Source organism: Typopeltis vanoorti, chromosome 17 (assembly GCF_054136105.1).
Source record: "Typopeltis vanoorti isolate ZY-2024b chromosome 17, IOZ_Tvanoo_1.0, whole genome shotgun sequence".
Classification (NCBI taxonomy): domain Eukaryota; kingdom Metazoa; phylum Arthropoda; class Arachnida; order Uropygi; family Thelyphonidae; genus Typopeltis; species Typopeltis vanoorti.
In genome coordinates, this window is record NC_143565.1 from 16,061,814 (window position 1) to 16,081,227 (window position 19,414).

General features: G+C 34.0%; 1 protein-coding gene across 4 annotated transcripts in view; it reads left to right on the forward strand.

Moving 5' to 3' along the window:
- Positions 1-19,414, forward strand: part of LOC150097180 (RNA binding protein fox-1 homolog 2-like) — a 678,934-nt gene that overhangs the window by 566,239 nt on the left and 93,281 nt on the right. For all 4 annotated transcript variants that reach the window (XM_090406839.1, XM_090406842.1, XM_090406843.1 and 1 more), the window contains 2 exons: positions 860-932; positions 10,900-11,003. In XM_090406839.1, the coding sequence (XP_090262965.1) occupies positions 860-932; positions 10,900-11,003 (177 nt within the window). The remainder of the gene's footprint in view (positions 1-859; positions 933-10,899; positions 11,004-19,414) is intronic.

Genomic DNA, 19,414 nt, shown 5'->3' on the forward strand with positions numbered 1-19,414 from the left:
ATTGAGGTAGAAAAGCCCATCTATCAAGACTGAATTCTTTGAGCTATTATAAATTAAAGATACCAAGAAATTATATACTTGTTTAATCCTTTATCCAAGTATATAATTTCTTGGTATCTTTAATTTATAGTATAACCAAGTGAAAAAACTTCCAACAACTTTGAGCTCTTGGTTGTGGTCTGTGTAAAATTAATTTCAGGTCATGCCAGTTTTCTTGTCTTATTCAGTTTTTCATATATGATCGCCATTGGTTCAGTGGAGTCTTCTTGGATGATGGCATGAGCAAATTGAAGACTGGTTATGATATTAATACCGTCTTGGTCCAGCCAAGTTTTTCTGAACATATGTTCAAGTGTAGCCGTGAATGTCTAAGGCTATTAGATCATCTTGTTTAACACCTTTATTGATTCGAATACTTGTAATAACCCTTCTTGTTAACTTGACATTTGCTTAAATATTTTGGATTAGTTTGATATTTTCAACATTTACACCTTATCAGTAGAGCATCCAAAAGAGCATCATAGGCTGTATCAAATGCCTTATAATAGTCAGTAAAAGCAATGTATAGAAGTTTGTTGTATTCATTGTATATTTCAGTAATTTGATTTATCAAGTGAACTGTTATAGAAAACTTTTTCCTGAATTCAGTTCTATATACATAATTCAAAGAAATCAGTAAAACTTCCTGATCTGCTTGCTTTTTTTTTTTTTTTTTGAAAATTTTCATGTGATATGCTTAATATCATGTTGTGCATATTTTAAACTTGTTAGTATTTCCATTTAATAGCTTCTTGTATGATTTTTATAATTCTCCCATGGAAAATATAATACTGATGTTAACTTATTATATAAATGTTAGTCTTGTCCTTCACAGAGGAGTATATCAAGACCCTTTCCTAGCTTATGCAGGAGCAGACAGATATCAGTTGCCTGTAAGTACAAGTATATATCTGTAATAATTTCTTAAAAATTCATAAATTTTATATTAAATTATATTTTAGTGATCGGAATTATAAATAATTTGTTTTTCTCAAGAAAATGTCTTGATTTATTAGAAATAAAGATATATAAAATTTTTTAGGTTGCCAAGAAATTAATCGTGATTTTTTTTCATGAAATAGGTTTAATTGAGCTCATAACTTTTGAAACTTGTTTAAGTGACGCATTTAAAATTGACAGATTATGTGAATTGGATATTGATGTTTATTTTATTGCACACAGCTAATCACTTCATGTTTAAATGCAATAATATGGGAAATATGTTTTACAAATGATATTATATAAAAATAAATAATAATACTATAGAATGCCCAAAATTTATAGAAATATCCTTAAACTTTCTGTAAATTTTGGGCATTCTATAGATTCCAGTCTGGAAACATGATTTATTCGACAGTTGGGTCATTGCTTAGTTATCTTATGACCTACTGACTAAGCATGTTAAAAGCACACTTTGCAGATCATGTTTGAGAATGTAATATCAGACTTTTTTTTTTTTTTAAGTAGTGAAATTTTTAGAGGACTCCCCTCCCTCCTTACATTAAGACCTGATGTCTTAACCATCTTTTGAAAAATGCCTATATAAAAATCATCTTAAAATAAAATTTGAATGTAGGTTGCTTTTCCAGGTATATATTGCATGGTCAGTCTACTTGACTAGAAAGTTTTCTGAAGAGTTGCCCTAAAATGATCCTTAATCATGTGCCGGTGAAAGCTATGAAAACTCTTGTGGAATTTGACCATTTGTAATCCATCCACAAAATGGTGACAAAAGTGAATATCTTGGAGGATGTTTGAATTTTTCTTCTTCTTCTTCTTTGAATTGTTTCTTTTCTCGTTATCTCACAAATATTTCACATATTTGTCAAATAAGGACAATTATGACATTTAACAATTTGTCAAATGTCATAATCCATGGATTATGACTGAAGTTGAGATAATTCTTTATGTCAGCATCAAATGAAGAAAATAAGGGCATAGTCATGAGCAAACTCCGGTTGTCACTCCTGAAATCTAGTTGCCATCTACAGAAGATTTTTTTTTTTTTTTTTTTTTTTTTTTAAATGTTGGGCTGGGCCCATATACAAGAGGTTGGCTGGTCAACCTATAGTACTTTAGTACCGTATATGAGTAGTGGGATGGAAAAGGAGAAACTTGTTGAGCTTCGATTTAAAAGCCTGTATATTGTATTTCTTGGAAAATACATCAGGGGGAAGACTGTTCCACAGTATAGCAGTAGCAGGGATGAAGGAGGAGGAAAAGAAACTTGTTCTGTGGGTTTCAAGGAGAACTGTGAAAGGACGTTGGGCAGCAGCCATACGTGTTCCAATGGGCATAGTACAGAGTGGGGGAATTATTGATGCTGTTTCAGATGAACATTTTCCATGGAAATATTTATAGAACATACAAATTGCAGAGACTAAACGTCTATGTGAAAGTGGGAGGAATGAGTTGGTAAGAGATGGATCATTTATCAATCTAATTGCTCTCCTCTCTATTGAGTCAAGCATTTTGAGGGAGCTTTTAGGAGTCTCACTCCAAATGTGAGAATAGTATTCGATAATGCTGCACATTTGGTGGAACATGAGAGATGATTTACCTAAATCTCTTGAAGCCATAATCAGACCATAATTTATGATGTTTGATGTCAGCAATTATATGTCACTGGTCAGTTGTTTTCCTTCTCCACAAGAATTCCCATTCCTGGTTGACACCTTACATTTTCTCTTGTTTTTGATTCTCAACAACAAATCAGGAGCCAGAATGAAGAGGTCATCCCTTGCTTACCATGTTCACTGGATGTGTGTCTAAAGATTTATTATCTGCCATTTGTTTTAACGTCATTTGAGTCTTAATGAATTCTTAACCATTGAGAAAGTAATGTGTAATGAGGAAGGAAAAATTGGCACAGAAAAGTAGACTGGCTAAGACAGAAAAGCAAAATCCTAGAAAATGATTGAGCTATGTGATTAGTGAAAGGAAGAATATAAACAACTGACTTTAGTTGTCTTTCATATTCATTTTTCTGCTGTATATCTTCACATCTGCTGAAGATATAGTAAAAATGATCAGTGATGTATTTCACCAGTGTATTTCATGTTGTGGGGGGGAGAAGATTTCAGTAGCATGCAATAATGTTGCGAAAGAAGAGGAGAGCCTGGCAGTTTTAAATGCAAAATGTTTCCCATTTTAAGCTTGATGTTAATAAAATTGTGGGATGTGCAAAGAAATTGATGTCTTCCTGAAGTAGAAAGAAGGAAAAAATTACTAGGACTCTATGAGGGAGAATGCCAGTCAGTGATGGTAAGCTATAGACTAGTTTCTGTATCAGGTATGGCAATGAAGAGGCTGATTAGAGGTGGAATAAAACATAATGAAAACAGGAATCTTTCTGGAAATGGATTGATTTGTTAAGAGAAGATTTGCTTTGGTGACCCAGTTACATTTAATGATAGGGTGACAAGTTTATTGAACTGAAAAGATGCTTATGCACTGATTTTTCTAGATTTTGCAAAAGCATTTAATAGAATGACAAATGGTCAGTTAGTAGTTAGTTACATAGATGACTAGCCAGTAGGGCCCATAGCAAGTTATGTATATGAGGGTGTGATGTCTTGAAAAAGAAGGTGACAGAGTTCTTTTCTGGGACTGCTGTTGGCTACTGAATTTATGTAATGATGTAATTCCAGGTATGAAATAAGATATTTATGTTTGCTCGTGATTCTGAATTAGAGACAGCTGTGTCAGAAAGCACCCAACTATTCAAGTCCTATTGCAAGATCACATCTTCAATGGTAGGCACTTTGACACATCTCTGATATTGCTCTCCCTAATTCATCATCACCAGCAAACAGTTAAATATATCCTTTTATACCTAGAACTGCATCATTATATAAATTCTGTAGCCAGCAGCAACCCCCAGAAGAGAACTTGGACATCTTCTTTTCAAAACATCACTCCCTCATATGCAACTTGCTAACTAATAGCAGCCAACCATCTCTGTAACTGTATGCTAACTGACCATTTCAACAGTAGTTTATCACGCAGTGTTCTATCAAATGCCTTTGCAAAATCTAGGAAATTCAGTGCAGAAGCATCTCCTCTGTCCAATACACTTGTCACCTTATTATGAAATGTAACTAGGTTACTAATGCAAGATCTTTCCGTAACAAACTAATGCTGCTCCTGGAAAGATTTTTGTTTTCATTATGTATTATTACACCCATAATCAGCTTCCCTCTTCAGTACTTTCATTGCTACACATGATATGCACAAACTTGTAGCTTGCCATCACTGACTTGCATTCTCCCTCATACAGTACCAATACTTTTTCCTTCTTTCTATTCTTCAGGAAAACATCCTTTTGCCAGATCAAGGGCTCTCTCAATTCCTTTGCTCACCACACAACTTTATTAACATCAAGCATATTTAAAATCTGATCATCTGGATATCAGGTAATAAGGAAATGTTATAAGGATATAAGGAAATGTTAAGAGTATAGATGCAAGTGAGTAAGATTGTCTGAGGACACTCTGGAATATTGAGAACAATGATAGATTAAGATTTTTAGTGGAACCTGTGGCATAGTAATTAAATAATAAAGTAACACATAAAAACCACAGTGAAATCTTTAATTAGTAAAATAATAAGGTAATAAATGGTGAAATGGAAAGGAGATATTTTGCATGGTGGGTGATGAATGAGTGGGATTCATTCCCAGAGTGAGTAGTGAATGCCCTAACACGAAATATGTGATATGTGGAAATAATGCTAATAATACTAACCATTATGACTGTTTATGGTATCATCATCTCTTATCAGAATTTGTGTTCATTTTTTGAAGAACATATTCATCATAAAAATAGTAGCAGTAATGTGTAGAAAGGCATAGGTGTTATCAGTTATTCCTGTTAACTACAGGTGCCCTGATTTTAAGAAATCAAAATATCCCACCCAAGCCCTATTGGCAAAATGTTATTCTAAAATAAATTCATTATAGCAGACTCTTTCAGTGGTCCCTGTAGTGAGAGTGAATCAGAACTATTTATTATTGGATTGCAAATAATAGTAGTGACTCACTTTCACTACTGGGACTCACTAGTAATCTCACTAATACATCTTAGCCAAAGAAATTCTTAAAAAACTGACATCTTATTATGTTAAATCAACCAGAATATATATAAGATCCCAAAAATTCATAATCCCATATCCTTCTACCTTTCATTGAATAGTCGATAACATAGACAGTCTCAAAAATGTGCCAAACACTTATCAGACTCCCTCCTTCAAAGACTCCTCCCTTCCTTCATAAAAAATTCTGTAAATTTCAAAACTGTTTTAAAAACATCTCCAAAAATTCAGAACATTATTATATCCTACTGTCTCCCCTTTAGAAAAAATATATAACGAAGTGGATGATTTTCAATGGATCTCTCCCCACCTCCTCTTTAGCCAGTTTTTGTATGGAATATTTAGAAAAGAAAACAAAGCCAACAACACCATTTCAAACCTGTAGTTCTGACTGTATTACATAAATAATGTATTTGGTGTTTAGCCGACCAAATTGTATTCTTATTGGTTAAACCAAAATAAAAAATGATGGTACGACATGACAAAATTTCATGCCAGCTGGGGCATCGCCCAGTTAAACAAGGCCTCCGTTGTTTTTGGCAGGGAACCAGGGCGAACAGCGAAAAGTCAGCTACTGGAACAAATCTGAAAACACACTCCAACTCAACATCACCAGAGTTAAAGACCGGTACTATCAACATAAGAAGCCTGAATGGAGCTAGCTGAGGAATTAGATAAGTACCAGATCAACATAATACAAGTAACTGAAACAAAAAAGACAAAAACTGGTCAGATCTTTCTGAGCAATAAATACAAAATGTTATATTCAGGCAATGACAATCAAGGAAAAGAAAGAATAGCCATAGTATTCAACACAAAATACGAGGCTAATATTCTTGAATGGCAGTCAGTCTCAAGTAGAGTAATGTGGGCAAATATGAGAATTTGGACAATGAGACTTATTTGTGCCTATGGTCCCACAGAAGGTTCTACTAAGGTAGAAGTGGAGGAATTTTTTGAAGCTTTAGAAAAAGCATCTGACACAATGAAAAAGGAAAAGTTGGTCCATGTTGGGGATCTAAATAGCAGAGTAGGAAATGATTGTGAGACATACAAAAAAATTTTGGGAAAATTTGGAGAAAAGAGCAAAGCTAATAATAATGGCAAATATCTGTTGGATTTCTGCTCTAGACATGGACTGGTTATTACTAACACCATGTTCCAACATAAAAATGTGCACAAATTCACATGGAGAAAAGAGGCAAGGAATAAGAAATGTCTCATTGACTATGTTATTGTTGATAGTGATGTTTTCTCCCTAGTGTAGGACACCAGAGTGTACAGAGGATTTGAAATTGGAAGTGATCACTATTTAGTCTTGAGCAGGATAGAATTGAATTTCATATTGAAAAGCATAACATGTAAGAAAGTTTTAAAGCGAATAAAAGTTGAGCAGCTCTCAGATGTGAACTGTAGACTAAAATACACAAAGATTATTGAAGAAAAAATGAAAGAGTTTGAGAACAGAAATCAAACCTTGGAGATTCAGTGGCAAACTCTGAAGAAAACATTGATTGATTCTGCCAAAGAGGCATGTGGTGAAGTTGTCTGCAAGGATAAAAAAAATCAGAACTCCCTGGTGGACACAGGAAGTTAAAGAGGCAGTGAAGGAAAAGAAGAAAGCATATCAAAAGTTCCTGGCAAATAAGTCAGCTTGTGCTCTTAGAGAATATAGAGACAAATGCAAGAATGCTAAACACTGTGTAAAATTAGCTAAACAAAAGTCATGGGAGGACTTTGGCAAGAATATAGAAAATAAATACCAAGAAGGTGGCAAAATATTCTGGAAGTTGTTGAAGAAGCTTAGGAATGGAGGAAAGAGTGCTGTAAAAGGACTTAGAGATGATAAAGGTGACATGAAAACGGGAGAAAAAGATATCCTTGAAGTATGGAGTAATTACTTTTAAAAACTGCTAAATGAAACAAGCAGTGATGACAGCACAGTGGTAAAAAACACTGACCAGGCATTCAGTCAGGAATACATATCCATACTTGAAGTAGAAAAAGCCATCAAAGGCTTGAAATGTGGAAAGGCAGCAGGAGTAGATGATATTCGACCAGAAATGCTGAAGTATGGTGGTATAAGAGTCTTACAGTGGCTGTACTGCATAGTTCAGAAAGCCTGGACAGAGGGACGAATTCCTGATGATTGGAGTAGAGCATTCATAGTACCCATATATAAAAAGGGAAATAAAACTGAATTGAGAATTACAGAGGTATTTCCCTACTGAGTGTTCCTGGCAAGATCTATGCAAGTATACTTGAGAAGCGGTTGAGAGGAATTGTGGAAGAAACGCTTGGTGAAGAACAAGCTGGATTCATGCCAAATATAGGCTGTCAGGATCAGATCTTCACTTTACAGCAAATAGTCGAGAAAGCATGGGAATATAACAGAGATCTGTACTTAAGTTTTGTCGATTTGGAGAAGGCATATGACAGGGTGCCAAGAGAGAGAAGCTATTCAATACGCTACAGTTATATGGTGTCAATGGGGCATTATATCAAGCAATACTCAGTCTTTAATTGAGTTGTAAGTCAGCAGTTAGAATTGAAGGAAGTACAGGAAGATGGTTTAATGTTAAATCTGGTGTGAGACAAGGATGTACATTATCCCCTTTGTTATTCATTATCTATATGGATCACATTATGAAGGAAAGTGGTATTAAACATGATATCAAAATTGGAGATGTTATTGTCAGCTCTTTGCTTTATGCGGATGATGTTATACTTCTAAATAAATCCGCTACAAGTCTGCAAGATTCTCTGACTAAATTGAATAGCTGTTGTAATAGATATGGTATGAAGGTCAGCAATAAATAGACAAAGACAATGAAAATAGGCAGAATCATTGAAAATGTCAACTGTGTTGTGAATGGAGAACCTGTGGAACAAGTAAAACATTTCAGCTACTTAGGCACGATTTTTAGTGAAGATGGTAAATTAAATATGGAAATAGACAACAGAAACAACAAAGCTGGTATGGTAGGAAGTCAATTGAATAAATTCATATGGAATAAGAGAGAAATTAGTCAGAACACTAAATTAGCTGTATACAAGACAGTGTTCAAACCAGTTTTAACTTATGGATCTGAGAGCTGGGTCAGAAGTAAAACATTTGACCAAAGACTAGAGACTGCAGATATGAGAGTCCTGGGAAAGATTATTGGCGTGAACAGATGGCATCAATGGCAATATCATATTAAAAATGAGGATATTAGGAAAGAATTTGACATTATCAGCATCCAGGAATGCGTTAGCAGAGCTAATCTCAGGTGGTATGGTCACTTAAACAGAATGGGCGAAGAAAGATTAGTGAAACAAGTGTTCTCTGCCAGGTTGGCATCAAAACGACTCAGAGGAAGACCAAGATATAGGTGGATTGATACGGTACAAAGTGCCTTAGACGATAGAAATATAAGATCTGATAATGTTGGAGATCTGATTTGGAGGGACATTGTAGATAGGAAGTTAGTAATGATGTAATTTTTTTTTCATGTAGTACTATCATATCCTGTACACCCCTTGAGGGTACATGGCAGGAATTTGATGATGATGATGATGACCCGTAACTCATGCAGATACATTTTATCATATATTTAAACAGCCAGCATCCTAAAACATGCTTCACAACAAAAAAAAAACAAATAAATGTCTGTTCTAATGTGGTTGCTCAATAAGTTTAAAACTTTGTTAATTTATATGATGACCCAAAAAAAGAGTATTGTGAATCTTTCAGTTTGGTGAATTAAATAATGTTTAAACACAAACTTTATTCTTTTTGATAATTAAAAGGAGATATTATAAAGTTATATGGTTTTGTTTAACAGAAATAATAATACGGATACTTATCACCAAAGCTCACATCTCTACCTAAGCATAGACACCTCAGATTTTGATTACCTGATTTCAAACCTGTTAGTCTGTGAGAAAGCTAACAAATAACATTCTAAAATCTTACTAATAAAAATAGTCATTTTAATAATAAATGTATCAACATTCAGCATCCCTAGGTCGACTTCTTCTCCCTTTTTTTGCTCCATCTCTGCTTTGGTTTATTTTAAGTTTCAAACTGCTTTACAGTTTTATTGCTGGCACTAAGTTAATACTCTGCTTTATGATTTTGAAATAATAAACTCCATTTTATTATTTACACTTGGTTCAGCATATTTTGTATTGAACTATTTATCTTTATTATCATCCCAGAATCCCCCAAAGACTTATTGCGGGAAGTCCCTTTGTCATACACTCAGTTCATCATACCATGCCCTAAATGCATTTAAATTCTATGCAGACACCACACTCTCAAGCAATGTATTCCAATCATTCAAAACTCTTCATGCAAAAAACCTCCTTCTCACAATCTCCTTTCTATGTATAACTTCTGTTCTCCTATCATTTTATGAAAAACCTCTTCAATGTTCAACATGTACATCTCTATGATATCACTCCTCTTCCTCCTATCCACTAGACTCTGCAAATTGCATCTTCTCAACCTTTTTTTCATACTCAACATTCCAGATACCAGAAACTACCTTAATCACCTCTAGAGCCTTTCCAATCCTTTCACCCTTTTGAAAACCAATTGACCAAATCTGTGCACAGTAGTCCATATGTAGCCTAATCAAGACCTTATACAATGGTACCAGAATCTCCTTATTTCTATAAGGTTCTGCAATGCCAGAATTCATTTTGTTGTCCTGACAATGTTTTGCAATGTGTGCTCTAAATTTTAGATTCTTATCCACCATCATTCCCAAGATTTCTTATTTCCTCCACCTCCAATAATATATCCCACCAAGAGTAAATTCTACATCCCATCTTTGTTTTTCAAATTTTAAGACCTCACATTTTGCAGCACTGAACTGGCATCTCTGCTCTCATGCCTATTCACTCACTCAACTCAAGTCTTCTTAAAATCACAACACCTGCTCTACTCCTCATAATTCTTCCCAACTTTGCATCATCTGCAAACAATTGAATATCTCCATTCAAATCTTTCCCAATATGTTTAACATACAGGTTAAACAGCAATGGCCCTAAAACAAACCCCTGAGGTACACCACTAGATTCATACAACTTGCTCATACCTTCTGGTATGAGTAAGTTGTATATTTATCGTGTGGTAATTTATCAAAGTCTTTGCAAAATCTAAGTATACTGCTGTTTAACCATTTCCCTCATCCAATGCAGCTGTCACCTTATTGTAATAAGTAAATAGATTAGTAAAATATGACCTCCCTTTAGCATATCTGTACTATCTATCAAAGATAATACCACTGCTGTCAACCCAATTTTGGTTCTTGCTAGCTTCTCCAACACTTTCCCCAACACCTAACACACAGATTGGCCTTTAATTTGATGCTTGAGTTCTATCACCTTCCTTATGAAGCAGTACAATCTTCTCTTCCTTCCACTCCTTTGGAAATTGTCCAAATGTAAGACTCATATTAAACAAATATGCCAAGGTAGATGTCAACTCCCTTTCATTTGATAGTCATTCCTTTGAAAAAGCACTTAAAAATAACATTTAAAAAATACAGCGGCTAATTATGTTGAATTTTTTCTTGACAATTATTCATAAGACTATTACACTTTTTTTTATATAATCTTTGTCAAGTAGCTATATATAAAAAAAAGTGTAATAGTCTTACATCTGCTAACTGTTCATCTGACAGGTTTCACTATAGTATGATATAGATGTTTAGTAGCATAATACAATTTTTAGCTCTTTTATTAACTATTTGTTATATTATATTTTTTTTAATATAGGCATCATATGCAGCAAGTGCAGCCTACACAGCAGCAGCAGCTAGGAGTTATGCAGCTGCTGCTGCTGCAGCCCAGCCAGTAGCATCATATACGGCTGTTGCAGGGTAAAACAATTTCAAGTCTAATATTTTTGATTTGATGCATGCTGTTTCTAAATAATGTATGGCAAGAAATATTTGAAATGTTGCCTGCTTACCTAACTATAGGAGAAATGTAAATATTGATAGAGATCGAGTGTTTAGTTGCATCATGCTAATGTGGAATGGGTTTAAAGCACAATTTATCTTAAGTCACTTTGAGCAGTGCAATTTTCTGTTTTCTAGATTTTATTTAAGCATTTACTTAAGACGAATAAATGCCAGCTGCATTTTTTTGCATTCTGGTTTGCATGCAGTGTTTTATTATTGTGTGTATTTGTCTAAATACATGGTCTTTTAAAATCTGGCTTAACCCTTTGCATTTGCACTTGTGGATATGATATGCATTTGTTATGAAGACCTTTTATAATTCAATTTTCATAAAAATACGCAGTGTGGCAGATGCACTGTGGCATTAAATTATATTGAAAGTCTATAGTATTTGATAAATTTCAGTAAGAACACAATATCTTTAATAATTGTTCGGTTGTGGTTTAAGACTTAAAGAATTTCAAATATTTGTCATAAGTGTTTCATGGATAGGTTAATGATAGGACTCATTCATAATAGTTGAGTTCACCATAGTAAGAAATTATCTTCAGTGCTTTCTGATAAAAGGAACCATAAAATGTTCACCCAAGTAGAGTTGTTATCTCAAAAGCTGAGATTAGCATATATGCATATGATTTTATAACAATAGCTGTTGCTAAGTGTATACTACACAATATTGCTGATAAATATTTCTTTGAAAAATACATGATTATTACTTGTTATGATGTGACTTTATTTATAGTTGATGTCCTCTCTATTCAGTATCTTCCTCTTTAATGTTGTTTTTATAACATTACTTAGATACAAATTCTGACTTAACTTTGTAACAACTTAAATCACTTTCATCTCTACAACCTACATAGTGTGCACTTAATTCTGAGCAGTTGAGCATATGGCATGCTCACTTTTTATTGTTCTTCCACCACATAGGGATGTTCTTGCCTGTTTTTTTTTTTTTTCATTCTTCTCAAATGCATTATTTACTCATTGGCCTGAACAACCAAAGGCAAGCAAAGCACTAGACAACCAACACTGGATACATTCTTTCACTCAAATGAAAGCAAAGATTCTAGAATTTTTGTGTGTAGTGCATAAGTATTTTATGTAAGAAACAATTATGTGTCTTATCACTAATAAGTATGTACATTAAATGTAATAATTTTAATTAATAAAACTGGTTTGCATATTATAGTGGTTGAAGAGCATAGCTTGTATTTCTTTTATTTCCAATGGGAATGATGATCTCACTTAATATTTAATATGGTTTTTAGGACATTAAGAAGGCTTAAAAAAAGTTTCATTTGATAGTTTGAGATGACTATGATGTCATATATATACTTTTACGTGATTTCAGATATAATAATAATGTAACTAATATTTTACTTGTAAATGTATAATTGAACATTTTAGTTTATATTTTCTGAAATTCTAGCAGCATACCACATACCCTTAGACATTGTATATCATAATATTACAGTTATATTAGACTGTTAACTGTCAGAACACATTAATTATTAGTATATGAAAAGTCATAATTAAAATCAGTAGTGTTAACCAAACCTTAATTATAGGCTTTGATGTTTTGTTCATTTGGACATAATCATGATATTACTTTACAAGAGAAATTCACCTATATCCATAGAAGTTACTGTGATTGTGTATGATATTAAGTTCTCTACTACACATATAATATATAGTTTTTCAACAATAATGCAAGATTATATAGAATTATCTCTTCTGGAATGATAAATGATCTTCATAACCATGAATTGGTATACATCATTAATGAAAGACTCATCTATGATAGTTAATTCATGTTTTAACAAGTTATCATGAAAATATGTTAAATTTTGTAAACTATATTTAAATCTATCAATAAGCTGAGTTTGCTCCTTTGTTATAGCAGAAAATGTTTGGACCCTTCATCCATTCAGGCATTTTACATAATCTGTTGTTCATGCCAGATTTAATTATGGACAGGCTGCCATTTAGTGGCAATTAAATGCATGAAACATAAGAACTATATAAGATTTCCTATAGTACAAGTTGGGTTTGGTTGATTATGCATCAAAAACTAGCAGAGGACTGTGTGTGTGGTGGAGGGGGGGAGGTATCTATAGAACCAAATACCGATTGGAGAGACTCTTCACAGAATCTTCAACTATAGTAAATCAACTGATTTTAAACAAGAATAGCTGTGCCAGTATATCAAAAAGCAAGGAAATTAATATCAAATAGTATCACCAACCAATGTTCTCTTCATTGCATATTGGATATACACAACTTCAATAGCCTCCATACTGGATATAGGACTCTTCTCTTTATAACACCTTCCTGATAATGTCCTTCTGACAAAGACATTGCATAGTTTATAATTAATGTTCATTTCAGTTGCTTTGTTGGATAAAGTTTATTTGCATTTTTATTTTTATATATGAATAGCAGGGTCGTGACAATGTTAAGGCAAGACAATGCCACTGACTTCAGGTGCACCAGATAGGGTGCACGGAAAATAAGTTTTATGTTTTATGACTGAACTATTTTTTAAACAGTATGTAGTTTATTCAGTATGTTTCCTGCACTCATATCTTCATGCATTTTGTAAGTGATGCAAACATTTCTGTTATCATTAATTTTTCTTGTTATGTATGTACCTATTTACTTTTTATCAGAAGGTGCAACTTCTATTTTTCTCTTAAGTATAAAAAGGGCTAGTTATGTTCAGATGAATGGCATAATCTGTAAATGAAATTCACAGCAAGTTTACTAATTAATGATTATATTACTTTTAACAGTTTTAGTAACTATTTCAGTTTGATTTAGTTTGTATTAATCATGTTGTCATTCCCACAATGATAATTTTATCTTTCATATTTATAATGAAGAGAGTTTAGGAAGAAATTGTTTCTCTTCTGTTTTGAATAATACTGGGTGTTAATTTGCACAGTTCATTATTTTATAGTTAAGCTTACATGCATATGCCCTTGAATTGTTATACTTTATTTGACAACTTCATAAAATATATTGTCATTATTGTTAACCATTTTTTTTAATTGTGAATTACTATAAACACTAATTATCTAATATTCTTAACTATCAAAGGTAACATAGAGAAAAAGATTTTCAGATATATAATGAAACTATCATTTAATTTTGTATTAGACACATTCTCTAGGTAAGTATGGTTTAGGGTAGGAACCTTTTTCAACACTGATAAGAGATGATGCTAATGATTATTAGATCTACTTTTGCTATGAGAAGAGTTAGTTCTTGTTTGCTAGTGAATAGTGAAAAAAAATAATGTTAATATGAAAGAACAGCAGTGGGGTAGTAAGAAATTTTCCAAAAAAAAACAAGTGATTTTGTGCAAGCAGTCATCAATGTAGCATGAATGATGCAGAAGTTGGACAAAGCGAATATAATATAATAGCAGTGAATGACACAGTACAGATTGGAAAGAAAACGGAGGAAGCAAAAGACAGTGGAACTGTTGAGAAATGAAGGCATATTGTTAAAAAAGCTGATATGAACACGAGTGAAGATATTAGACTTAAAGTTGAGAAGGGAATCAAGACTGGTGCAGAATGACATGGAGCATTTAGAGAAGAGATTAGTTTGAAAAAGTAAGAAGAAAGGTCCAATAGATGAAGATTCAGGGATGAATGATTGTGGTGAAAGGTTGGAAAGTAGCATAGCTTTGCATTGGAGACTCATTCCACTTGAAACCTGTGTTGTTGTAAGACTCTTATTAAACAGGCATGCCAATGCTACTGCCAATTCCCTTAACATGTGTGGTGATATGTCATCAAATCCTATCGCCTTATCAACATCAAGTTTATTTATTTCCTCAAATACCTCCTGATCACTCACAATTAAGCCATCCTCTCCCATGTCCTCTACACTTAAGTTCCTCATGATTCCACTCTAATCAGGATGAAACATCCTTATAAATTGATCACTGAATACCTCAACACTGTCTTCTGCAGCAATTACCATTCTACCATTTTCGTCCATTAACATCATCTTACCATGATCATTCTTTCTTCTACTTGCCACATATCTAAAAATCTCTCTGGGGTTTTTCTTTGCCTGATTTGCCAATTTCTGCTCATACTGCACTTTTGTTTTCCTTACTCAGTCACTCTCCTGGCCTGTTCTTTATACTTTTTATGTAATTGATTATTACCATTATTTATCTTGTACTGCCTCCAAAGTACCTTCTTCTTCCTGATTTCATGCTTAAGCTCCTCATTCATCCATTTTACACCTACCTTGTTCAGCCTTTTGGCCTTCGAAATACATTCATACATTGATTCTGTTATGTATTTCTTTGTCAGTTCCCAATCAGCATTTATTCCTTACTACTCAGCTTCTCATTCCATGCTATAGCTGTCTCCTAAGCTTCATAATCACCAGCCTTATAATTTCACATATATATTCTTTCCTCACAAAAGTTTGCATTGCTAGCCATAACTCAGGTGATCATTTCATGATCACTCTCACCAACTGTAGAAAAATGTGAAATCCTGTTCACAATTACATAATATGATGAAATGATCAGATCTAAAACTCTCGATCCTTGCATGCCCTCCTTTACATTCTGCCTGAGATATTTATCCCTCAAGAACTCGAGAAATTCATTTTCCTTATTCCCAAATGCTATTCTTCATTCCAATCTATACCACCATAATTAAAATCACCCATAATAATTACTCTTCCTTTGTTCACTAATGCAAATTGTTTATACATTTCTTCATCACCACCCTCCACATTTCTGTGCCTATAGCAACATCCAACTAAATATGCCTTCCTGTCAACTTCCATGTAATACCATACTGCCTCATAATCATTGCCACTATTTCCCTCTTGCATATCTACTTTATGTGGACATAATTCTCCTGCTATCATCAGCAGCACTCCCCTGCCTTCCTGTCCTTTCTATCCTCACAAAAAACACTGTATCCTTCAATTTCTATTCCCATTAGAATATCGTCTTCATTCTAATGGGAATAGAAATTTTTCTTATTCCAATGATTTTGGGACGAATACATTCAATTAGTGAAACTGTTTCATATCCCTTATTTCTAAAATATCTGGCATTTGTAAACAAACACAGTAATTCATTTTTAGATCTATAACCAGTATATAACCATTATCTGCTCCACTAAAGACAAATTCCCTCTCAGTTCCTGGAAAGATATAATAAGGAATAGTTTAGGACTAGAAAATGTTGAAGTGATGCTTTTAACTGTCACTTGAAGTGGTTTGGACATATAATGAGAATGGATCTAGGAAGAATATTGAAAAATATGAAATGAAATTTGAGGGAAATAAGTCAACAGGAAGACAATAGAATAGGTGGGGAGACCAGATAAGAGATATAGAAAAAAAAGAAACCTGAACTGGAATAGTGTTCACAGAGGAAGAATTTGGAAAGATAGAAAGGAATGGTTAGACGTGACCAGACAGTTTCTGTTGCAACATAAAGAGAAGATGGCTTTCTCTACCTGAAGTATTGATATATATTCTCCCAATTGTATCCCTTTTGAATATTTTCTATTACTGCATGTTTTATCTAATAGTCTTACAAGTATTTCATAGTAATTACTCCAGATATCCTTAATTTCAGTTTTCTTGTCACCTTTATTATCTCTGATTCATTTCACTTCTGTCCTCCATTTCTAATCTTTTCAATAGCCTCCAAAACATTTTGCTGTCTTCCTAATATTGATCTATATGCTTACCAAAGTCTTTCCATGACTTTTTTCAAGAGTAACAGCAATTTCTTCAAATGTTTCCAAAACAGGCATCTAGAGGCGAGTGATGTAGACTTCGGAGATCTGACGTTGATTTGAATTACAGAATCTATGTTGGCAGTCACTGATTAAAGGTTCCAGGTATTGAAAAATTTTGCTCTTGATGTAAAAGATCATCAAGAGATGATCTTCTCCATTATTTTAAAGAAGGCTAAGACAGGGCACTGGGTTAATAATTTGATCACATATGTTTATCCTTCCTTATTATTATTATTTTATTTTTATTTTATTTTTTTATTTTTTGAGTGGACTGAATATAGGCTTATTTCTGTGTATTGGAATTGATGCCAGCTGAGCATAAAAGTGTAGAGATGATAGAGATTAGGGGTATTCTAGAAAACAACTTTTGAACACAGTTGGGGAGATGGTCTTCTGGTCTTGTGACTAGAGGGCTCTCTTTGGTACATAGGCTATTTAAAATGCATTTGATGTCTTTCTGGCAAAAGACTGCAGGAGGCAAATGGTATGTGTGTGTGTTTTGTTTCTCTCATGATATGAGATAATTTGCCTTGTTCAGTTTTGCAGCAATTGGTTCTAGCAAGGAAGGATTTTAGAAACTCACTCAGAGCAAGTGATCAGGAGACTAGAATTCCCAGCGATCATTCTACTTGACCCTGTTGTAGTACCAAAGTAGATGAGGTTGAGAATGTCTGAATGAAGGGCATACTGTAAAAGAGGAACTTTCACAAGATTATGGGCTGAGCTACCAAGAAGAAAATGATTACAGTGATGTGACCTACAGCAGTGGACCTGGATGGTATGCCTGCTCATGTGCCACAAGAATGCACAAATGAGCTGGCAGTGCCTCTGATGAAGTTGTTTAGTCTAAGTCTCAGCTCTTCAAGGTTTCAAGGGAGTGGAATGAGGATAAGATAGTTCCATTGCATAAAGGTGGCTCCAGGACAGAAGTAGCAAATTATAGACCAATTAGTATCTCTGGAGTGTGGTTAAGTATTGGAAAAGTTACTGAAAGATAAAATACAATAGTGGGTGGAAAGGGATGCAAGTGCACATCATAGCACAGCATGGCTTTGTAAAGGGTAGGTCCTGTCTGAGTAACTTATTTACATTTTATAATAAAGTGACAATAGCATTGGATAAAGGTAATGGCTACACCATGGTACTACTGGACTTTGCAAAGGAATTTGACAGAGTATTGCATGGAAAACTATTACATAAATTGGAGCAAATGGGTATGGATATGAGGCTGGTGGCATGGATAGGGGGATAGCTGATAGACAGAGAGTGGAGTATAGTCAGGTGGAATCAAGGTGAATGAGGGTGACTAGTGGAATGCCCCAGGGGTCTGTACTAGGACCACTACTCTTTAATTTGTATATTAATGATATAGTAGAAGATTTGAAGGAGATCATTTAGTTGTTTGCTAATGATGCAAAACTAGGGAGGGCAATAGTTGATAAAGGTGATGTAAATATCTTACAAGATGATTTAAATAAATTGGCAGTGTGAGCAAAGGACAATGGTTGTCAGTTCAATGTTGTAAAATGTAAGGTAATGCACTTCAGGATGAAAAGATTACACTCTTCATATCATATTGTTAGTACTAGTTTACAGGAAATTGGTGAGGATAGGAATTTGAAATTCAGAAGACATATTGCAAGAATTGGCAAAATAGCTCAGAGGATTACTCAGATGCTGAAGAGCACATTGACAATCATAGTCTCTTTATAAGGCTATGATTTGGCCACATGTTGACTACTGTGCACAGATTTGGTCACCTGCATTTCTTGGGAATTGGAAGGTGGTGGAGAAGATTCAGAGACAAGTGACCAACTTGATGACAAGTCTGTAGAATGTTCCCTATGAGGATGGATTTGACTCTCGTGAGAGAATGGGTCTCTCGCGATGAGACTTTTGACTCCATGGAGTGCCCATATAAATAATAATAATAGTAATATATTTGGAAGAACTGGTTAAGAAAAGATAAAAGGTATTGGGAGAGTTAACTGGTATTATGGACAGTCTCCATTTGATTACTGATTATGGATCTCATTTTTTTTATAAAAGTGAAATGGAAACATTGACCAGGAAGAAGAAAAAATAAGAAACATTCTTATTGAATCAGCACAAATTTAAAAGAAAACAAAAGGAGCTGGATTAGGAAAATCTCGAAAAAAAACAGTACATCTCATTGAAAAGAGAAAACAATTGATTGCAGAAGGGGAAAAGAAGAACTAGTGAAATAACAGTAATAAATAATGCAAGAAGGATAAATATAAAAGAAGAATGTTTATTGATCTGGAGAAAGCATACTATGGAGTGCTAAGGCAAGAAGTCTGGAGGTATCTGAGGGAGAAGAAGATACCAGAGAAATATGTCTGGTTGGTGCAAGAGATGTACAGAAATGTGAAGACAAGAGTTCGGACCTGCCTGGGGCAGACAGAAAGTTTTCAGATGACAGTTGGCTTGCATCAAGGGTCAGCATTAAGTCTGTTCCTGTTTAATATTGTGATGGAGGTGGTGACATCTTGCTGTGTGCAGAATCAAGAG